We start from the raw sequence: 9,461 nt of genomic DNA on the forward strand, positions 1-9,461 counted from the left end.
TCTTCTGTGGAGAAACTGCATGTTAGGGAGACCAAAAAGCATAAATTTGCCTCTGTATGTCTTTAATGACTTAGACCAAAAAAAATCACACGTCTGGCCCCGCAATGCGGGGTAACTCACCTAGTTAGAATTACATTTTTTTGATAGTATCATCAGATCTTTGCATCTTTCTTTTGAAGATCTATTTATGGCCTATTAGTTTCTCTAATCAACCAATTTCCATATATTCTTGTATATATAACCATTTGAGTAGTGACATATGATGAAAAGTTATGGGGATGTAGATGGTATACCATTTACCGGAGTTCCAATCCAGTTGTTGCCATTTATTTGCTCCTATGGTCATAGCGGTTCATTTGCGGTGATCACTCCAAGGTATGATGCACATCCTATTAGCCTCATAATCGCATTGGGGATTAGTCGTGGTGTTGGCCCGATTTGACAATTCTTTCCAAAAAAAATCAAACTCACTTTGAATCGCTTCTTTCCATTAATGAGTTTTAATTTTTTTTTGGAACAACAAATCTGTTTTACTCCTAAATTACTCTTAATTCTATATATTACTCAAACGAGAGCTTATCTTTAATGGTAGAAGTCATATAATTAGACCCATTAGTCTTTGGTTATTTTTCCATGTTTACTTCTTCTAGTTTTTGAATTTGTTTCTTGAACCTTATAAGTATTTTCGCCACTTTGTTGTATATTTTCATCTAATTGATATGGTTGTTGACAATTATCAAGTCTTATCCTAGGATTAGAGATCTCTATCTCTTAATCCTTAAATAGTCTCAAAGAATATTGTTTGAGCAGATTCTATGATTGTATTTTGATTAATATCTTCTACAAATGAGTTGTGAACCAAAACTAGGGATGATAATTTGACCCGACCCGGTGGGAACCCGGTTCACCTGCCTCGATCGGGGACGGATATTCCCCGTAAAAACGGGTATCGGGTATGGAGCTGGGGAATCCCCGTTAGGCTAAAATCGGGGAATGAGTCGGGGCCGAATATACCAATTAATCCCTAACCCGTCCCGCCCCCGCTTTAATAACATTATATATATATATATATATATATATATATATATATATATATATATATATATATATATAGGTTTGAGATCGGTTGAGAACTCAAAGTTTTCCGAGAACCCGAGAACTAAAAGTGGAACGTTAAATAAAAAATAATTCGTTAAGGACATGATCGTCATCTTACCGATCTCATTTAATGTTTAATTTTTTTTGTGTTATATTTAATATATTAATATAAATGTCTAAAAATTAACAAAATAACTCAAAATTTCGGATTTATTATTTTTTTTAAATAGTTTTTGATTTTTTTATAAAAATGGAGATTTTTTAATTTTTTTCAAACAACATGAATTTTTCAAAAAAAATGAAAAAAATATTTTTTTAAAAACTGCATTTTTTTCAAAATAACTGCTTTTTTTTTTCAGAAAAACTGCATTTTTTTTTAAAAAAATGTGATTTTTATAAAAAAGTGCAATTTTTTTCAAAATTGCATTTTTTTAACAAAAAAAATCAACATTTTTAGGTGCATATATGCGTATTTTTTTCAAATGCATATATGCATTTTCTTATACTATAATATTCGTAAGTATATTATAAAAAATCTCTTTTTTATTAATCAATCTATAAACATAATACAAGTATTTTATTCGATACAAAATAAAATATAAAAAAAACTACAAAGATTCACAGTGTTATCATTTCTTCATATCAATATTTCCATATTTTCTTCAATTTATCACTTTTCACATATTCAATATTTTCCAAAAATTCTTCAAGATCTACAGAAAATAAAAAAAAAATTGATTAATGCAAGAACATGCACATGTATATGTCATGTAAGATTCACATGTGATTATATAATGTGACATTCACATGTGATTGTATCTTTTAAGTTTTAAGATTTAAATGTGAAATTCATAAGAAAATTTTAAAAAATAATTAATGAAGAACACTTACATAAAATGGATGTGTGCATATAGACGTAATTCATATGTGATTTACATGTGAATCACTTGTGATTTACATGTGAATCACATGTAATTGATATGTGATTCACTTGTGATTTACATGTGATTAATATGTGAATTACATATGAATCATATATAATTCATATGTGATTACCTTGTGAATAATATGTAATTCACTTGTGATTTACTTGTGATTAATATGTGAATTACTTGTAATTTACATGTGAATCACAAATTAATCATATGTGAATTACATGTGAATCACATGTAATTTATATGTGAATTACATGTTATTTACATATGAATCACATGTAATTCATATGTGATTCACTTGTGATATACACGTAAATCACATGCAATTCATATTTACATGTGAATCACAAGTGAATCATATGTGAATTACATGTGATTAAAATGTGAATCACATGTGAATCATATGTGAATTACATGTTATTTACATGTGAATCACATGTAATTCATATGTGATTTACTTGTGATTTACATCACATATAAATTACATGTGAATCACATGTAATTCATATGTGAGTCACTTGTGATTTACATGTGAATCATATATAAATTACATGTGATTTACATGTGAATCACATGTAATTCATCTGTAAAGTTTGCAACCAAAATACTTCAATAAAATTATATTTTCATTTATATATTATACTAATGGATTAGTTTATTGGTCACCGAATTAGAAATCAATGATGGAACAGAAAATATCCCAAAGATTAATTAAAATATACCTCTTTTCTCAATATAAAATGACCAAAATCCAAACGAAAATGACAATTATACTTTGATGAGGCATTTAATCTTATAAGAATTCTAATTTTTGGAGCATCAAGGTCAATATCAAAAGGAAATATGCAAATGCAAGAAGAAATACAGGAAATTAGCAAACTTTTTTTTTGTAATAGTTTTATCAAAGAGCAATATATTAGTTTTTCATATATATAGTTGAATTTAGTAAAATGCATCCAACTATACCTGCAAAGCAGTTGCTGTTTCATAAGCAACTTTAGGGCTAACAAAATTGTTCCTCTTCATAAATTGCAGAAAATGGAAGGAATTACATTCATTCAGGGTTTGTCCATTCCAATGGAATGATACATTCTACAAGAAGAAATACAGGAAATTAGTAAATCTTTTTTTTTCGTAATAGTTTTATCAAAGAGCAAGATATTAGTTTCTCATATATATAGTTGAATTTATTAAAATTCATCTAACTGTACATGCAAAGCAGTTGCTGTTTCATAAGCAACTTTAGGGCTAAAAAAATTGTTCATCTTCATAAATTCCAGAAAATGGAAGGAATTACATTCATTCAGGAATCGTCCATCCAATGGAATGATACATTCCATTCCTTCTCCATCATACCAAGGCTAAGCTCTTTGAGGGTTGCATAGATCCTACATGGCATTTTCCGTATAATCTTCGTGATCATGTAGTATACACTTAAATAAGACCCCACTGCAGCCATTGCCAAAGGGGTGTCTTTCGAGCTCTGAAAAAGATAACACAAGCCTGAGATATAAGCAAGTAAAACATAGAATTCATTAAATCATGAACAACTTTTGGAAATATGAGTTTAATTAATGAATATAGTAACCTACCAGGATAATATATGTGACTGCAACTTGAACATCAACTTCTCCATCTTCAGAAATAATATATTTCCTCACCAGCCAATATCCAAAACCATCTCCTAACAAAATGTTCAAAACACAAGTTTCATTTTTGTTACAATATCGTCCAAATTTATACAAAATCAAATGTTTTAACAATTATTATAAAAAGACACAAATAAAATTTACTTGGAATTTGTCATAAAGGAGGAGGATGATGACACAACATATGAGATAAAATGAACTCATAATGAACGTTTCTATTTACTCTGATGACTTGGAGTGATTATACAAATAAAAAAATTTATTCTACCTGAAAATTAAAACTTTGTTTATAGATTTTCTTTCATCACAACATTTAAAAAATATAGGTAGAGCTAAATTAATATATATATATATATATATATATATATATATATATATATATATATATATATATATATATCAATGAAGACGACATTTTCCTGTTCCCACACAAATTGCACACTCATCTGCATCTCCATCAATATTTCCTACTAAGTGTACAACAGAATGTGTATTCATTGTTGAATATTTATATTAATATTAATATAAAATACTTTGTCCATATGGGCTGTGTGAATTCACTGTTGAATATTTATATTAATATTAATATTAATATTATATTAAAAGGAATGAGTAGGAATTGAGAGACAAAACATATAGTCAAATACCATTGCATGTTTCTAACAAGGAAGCGCCCATCAAACAAATTGCTCTCTTGCCCCTTTCAGCTTCTTCCTGCCAATATTGTTTGAAAAAAAAAGATTATTAAATATTTGAGAAAGGAGCTCACAGACATTTAACAATTTTAGTTATATATACGCTATTTACTAACATGAAGTTTGTTCATCACCAAGTCCAGACAAAAACATCATTCTAACAAGTTCCTAATCTCTTCCACTCATAATTCTAACATCAAATAGATATTACTAATTACCATGAAGCAGGAGGATCTTTTGTTGTAGCATGTATATCATAAGAGCAAAAGATGACAACAGAAAAAGTAAATAAAATTAAAACATGTACCTGAGGAGCATGTAATCCATTTAAATTGTATTATGAAAATTTATTTGTGGAAGACAACTAGTTTCCGACATTATATTCTATGCTTAAAAGGCTACAGTCTTCCACAAATAAAAATATCTCTTGCATTTCTCAATATATAACCAATTTTTTTTTTTCAGAATCCTAAATGGAATTAAATCATCATTCATGAAGTCAAAGTGAAGTTAACATGTGATATTTCTCATTGAGGCATTTCATCGAACATGTTGAGTGCAAACAAATATCTATATTTTTCAATAACACAGATGTCTATTTTTATACCTACAATCAACACAAGGATTTAACTCTTTTTAAAAACATATTGACTAAACAGGTTCAACTTAACGATTAGGCAGAAACAATTCATAAAGGTCAAACAAAGGTTAGGAGTCAACAATAGAAACAGATGATACCTAAATTTTGATCGACAAGGGATCATCTTCGTTCAGGTCTTCAATCCACAGTGGAGGTCGAGATGAAGTCGGCGATTACGGTGTACTCCGAGGAACAAATTGATGGAGGATAAACGATTCAAAATCAAAGCATCTTCAGTGGAGTTTTTTCTATGAAGAACGTGAGATCAAGGAGTTCAGCAATAATGAAACTTCAATCGTTTGGGGATTTCAAATTTCATATAGATTGATGATCGATGATGATAGTTTGATCGATTAGGATATGGAAATCGATCGTTTATCTTCACCGTATTCATGTGAGTAGAAGCAATTTCAGAATCGAAAGCATTGAATTAGAGGTGAGTCGTCGTAGGATGGATCGTAGGTTTGAGCGAGAGAGGAAAATGGGGAGGAGAGAGATGAAAATTTATTTTATCAGATATTAGATTTAAGAAATCATTTAAGTATACTTTTATTCTTCTAATACCCCTGACTTAATTAATTAAGATACATCTCATTTCTTTTTTGTCTACTTATTTACAAAAATGTCACGTTGTATCTCGACCCTTCATTTTTTTTGTTCCAACGTTCCACCTTTAGTTCTCGGGTTCTCGGGAAACTTTGAGTTCTCAAATGATCCTTCCTATATATATATATATATATATATATATATATATATATATATATATATATATATATATATATATATATATAATATTTTGATAATCGATCAAATAAACTTAATATAATCCACTTACACATTCAAAAAGTCAATATACTGTATCGTGTCCAATGCTCCAATATGATATAATTATCATTTACCAAATTTCTAATCCCAATATTATTCCAAGAGTCTGCCACTGTGAATAGATCTTCAAAGCTTCATTCGTTGTTCCAAGAATACGTACATCAATCTATTTTTTTTCTCGTTGATATGTATTTTTTTGTGTTTTAATTGTGGTTTTCTTGTTTAACTAATAATTTAATGGGTTCTTTATCGTTTTGTTTACTAATAATTATGTTCTTTGATTCCAAACGTGAACTATATTTTTTTCGTCGGTATGTATTTTTTTGTGTGTTTAATTATGGTATTCTTGTTTAAGTAATGACTTAATGAGTTCTCTATCGTTTTGTTTACTAATAATTACGTTCTTTGTTTCCCTTATTCAAACGTGAACTATAATCACTAATTTGACTACGTTACACTTGTATCAAAAGCATAAGTTGTTTAAACTCTTGCTAAGTTAATTCTGTTATAGAATTTAAAATAATGTTATAAAGATCGTTAATGCATGTAAGTAATCAAAATCTAATTTTCATACATATTGTTCTTTTTTTTTTTTTTTTTATCTAAGTGATAACCATCTATTTTTTTTCTATTTGGTAAAGTGATATAAATTATATGTGTTTTTTGTAGGTTTAGATGGCTACTTCAGATATTGATAAACCACCAACCATGAGTGAAGAACACGAAGAAGATAATGAACAAGAACCTGTAGAAAATAATATGACGACTGAGCATCCCAAAAAGAGGTTGAAAGCCGCTACTTGGAACCATTTTGATCTGGTTTTTGTTGATGTTGTTCGTAGATGGGCGAAGTGCATACATTGCAAGAAACAACTGACCGGTAGATCTAATGATGGAACAACACATTTGAAAGATCATTACAGGATATGCCCTAGGAAAAATACAAGGGACATTCATCAGCATATATTAGTTCAAGGGCAAAACAACTACCGATGGTAAAGCTTATATGAGTAAATATTCCTATGACTCTGAAGTATCTAGAGATGAACTAGCAAAGATGATTATAATTCATGATTACCGGCTCTCCATTGTTGAACATTATGGTTTTCGAAAGTATATAGAAAGTCTTCAACCTTTGTTTAAGGTGCCTTGTCGTAATACAGTCAAGGGGTTATAATGAAGGTATATGAGGATAAAAAATGTCATATCTTGAAATGTTTTGAAGAGAACGATAGTAAGATTGCTCTTACGTCTGATATGTGGACAACAAGTAACCAAAAGGTTACATGGCAATCACAAAACATTATATAGATTGCAATTGGAAGTTATATGTTAGGGCATGTAAATGCTCCACAAATAATGAGTGATAGTTAGGTTATATTTTCCTTTTATTTGTATTGTTGGTGTAAATACTCTCCCTCCTATATAAAGGGAGAGTTGGTCACTTATTACTTTAGCTAGCTCATTTCTTTTCTAAGTTAGTGATTACTTTTCTACCATGTAATCCTAGTGAGAGAAAGTGGTGGGTTCTCCCACCTAGGGAGAGTTTCTCTCCCACCATGTTCTTCATGCAATATTATGATTATTCTCTCTTGTTCTTACTTCTTTTTTATGAACTCATATTATGTTCTTCGTGTTCATACTTCCAAAAACACGATTAATCTTGAGATATCTTTCTTACGCACTCACCGTTCGTTATAAAAATGGGTTCCAACAATTGGTATCAGAGCCATACCTTGAAGATCTCACGATTAGTTCAAGGGAACGACTCTCGTTAGGTGATTATCTTCTGATTGTTCCGTGTTTCTGCAAGAAAAAATTTTCGGGTTGCAAACCGGAATTTTTTTTATGACGTTCTTTCTGATTTCTATCATTTGGGTGATTCAATCTTAGCTAAATAAAAATGTTGTTGCTGTTGATCGTTCTATTATTGCTGGAAAAAATGATGTTCTTCATGATCTTATTGTTTTTCTGTTGAAGAAATGAAGAAAAATGGGAAGAGAAATTAATTTTGTGATCTCTTAAAAGTGCTGAAGATATTCTCTAGGAAGTTCTTTTTCTTGGAAGTGAAGACACAAAAATTATGGGCTTATTTTCTTGAAGAAGTGGAGAAAAGCATCTCTTTATTGAAGATTTTTTCTTACCCAACAACTTTTATTCTTAGAGGTATGAAGTTCTTGTTCTTTATCATTTTATTGGACGTAATATGTGTTTGCATAAAACACTTTGTCCTTGTTACTCTTTTGGGTAAAGAGTACTCCACTCACTTTTGTCTTCCCAAGCAAAACCATGTGACTATGACAAATCCCATCACCTTTTGTCCCTAAAACCCCCCCTACATACTCATCTTTTTACCTTCCCAAAACCCACTTGTTGACTTAAATTCTTTATAAAAAGATTTCATTATTAAAATATGAATAAATGGCCTTTGCGGTACCATTTTTCATAAAAAAGAGCATTTTTTGTCACCTATTCAGCCCCTTCCGGACCCCCGAACCGCAGCCAAAAACTGCCTACCGGAGTCCCCTTAGAAGCCTCCCCGCAGCCCCTCTTATGCCTTGAACTGAAGCCTGTTGACCGCAGCCTAACCCCCCCCCCCCCCCCCCCCCTTCTGCTGAGGAACCGAAGTGAGAACCGCAATCAGCTCGCCTATGCTGACCTCGGTTCGGACCCCTCTTGCTCGGACCGCAGTCTCGGACCGCAGGCATATCCTTCAGGCTCGCATCCGCGGTCTCTTGTTGCCTTCTATCTGCAATCCTCGTCCGAAGTCCCTAGCCTTTGCATACCGCAGTGTACTCCGACTCAAAGCCATTCCATGCGTCCGCACCCAAGCCAACCCATCCGCAACCAACTCCCACCGCAACCACCTCCCACCTTATCCAACCTCTCTCACCCACAGCCACCTGCCTCCGGCTCCCCTCCTCCTTCCTTCGACCAGACCTTCCCTCCTTCCTCCTCCCCCCTCCTTCTTCCTTCTCGTTTCTTCTTCCTCCTCCCCCACCTTTTTTCCTCCCCTCTTTTTTTTTAAACCTTTTTTTTTCTAGACTTTATTTTTAATTCAGATTTTTTTCTACATTATTTTTTTTAATTAATTTATTTTTTTTCAGCCAATTTTTTTTAAACACCAATTTTTTTATTTTAGCCATTTTTTATATAACCAATTTTTTTTAAACCAATTTTTTATTATTTAACACCAATTTTTGCCACAACCTACCCATGGATTGTCACATTGGTTACTTCATGCCGGTTATTATTATTGGAAGAATATTCCTACCGCAGTCGGACTTCATATTATCTTTGTGACGCTTGCACCACAATGGCGATTGATCACCAAAGTTGTTTCGCGTTCTTCACGTTATGGGATTTTATGACTTGTTGCTTATGATTTTTGGTTGACGAATCATGTATCTTGAGCATGTGGACTTTATTCTCTATTGAAGACCATTTCAAGTGTTCCGGCACCGCAGTTTGGATATTTGGATATATTTTTGGCACAACATATTTTCTCAGCACAGCTTCAGCAACTGTCACTCGCTTTCTCATGACCGCAAGAGTATTTATTTTACTCTTTCTCGTTTCTTATCGAGACCCTTCATACATTTAGGGAGAGCTTCTCTTA

At 31.7% G+C, this 9,461-nt stretch overlaps 1 protein-coding gene across 1 annotated transcript; it reads right to left on the minus strand.

Moving 5' to 3' along the window:
* Positions 1-3,073: 3,073 nt before the first annotated feature.
* On the minus strand, positions 3,074-4,603 carry LOC111917141 (uncharacterized). The gene is made up of 3 exons (XM_052770018.1): positions 4,330-4,603; positions 3,626-3,717; positions 3,074-3,516 (listed from the first exon to the last, which is right to left on the minus strand). The coding sequence occupies exons 1-3, from the start codon at positions 4,358-4,360 to the stop codon at positions 3,337-3,339; spliced, it is 303 nt and encodes a 100-aa protein (XP_052625978.1). The 5' UTR covers positions 4,361-4,603; the 3' UTR covers positions 3,074-3,336.
* Positions 4,604-9,461: the final 4,858 nt, after the last annotated feature.

Source organism: Lactuca sativa, chromosome 3 (assembly GCF_002870075.4).
Source record: "Lactuca sativa cultivar Salinas chromosome 3, Lsat_Salinas_v11, whole genome shotgun sequence".
Lineage (NCBI taxonomy): Eukaryota > Viridiplantae > Streptophyta > Magnoliopsida > Asterales > Asteraceae > Lactuca > Lactuca sativa.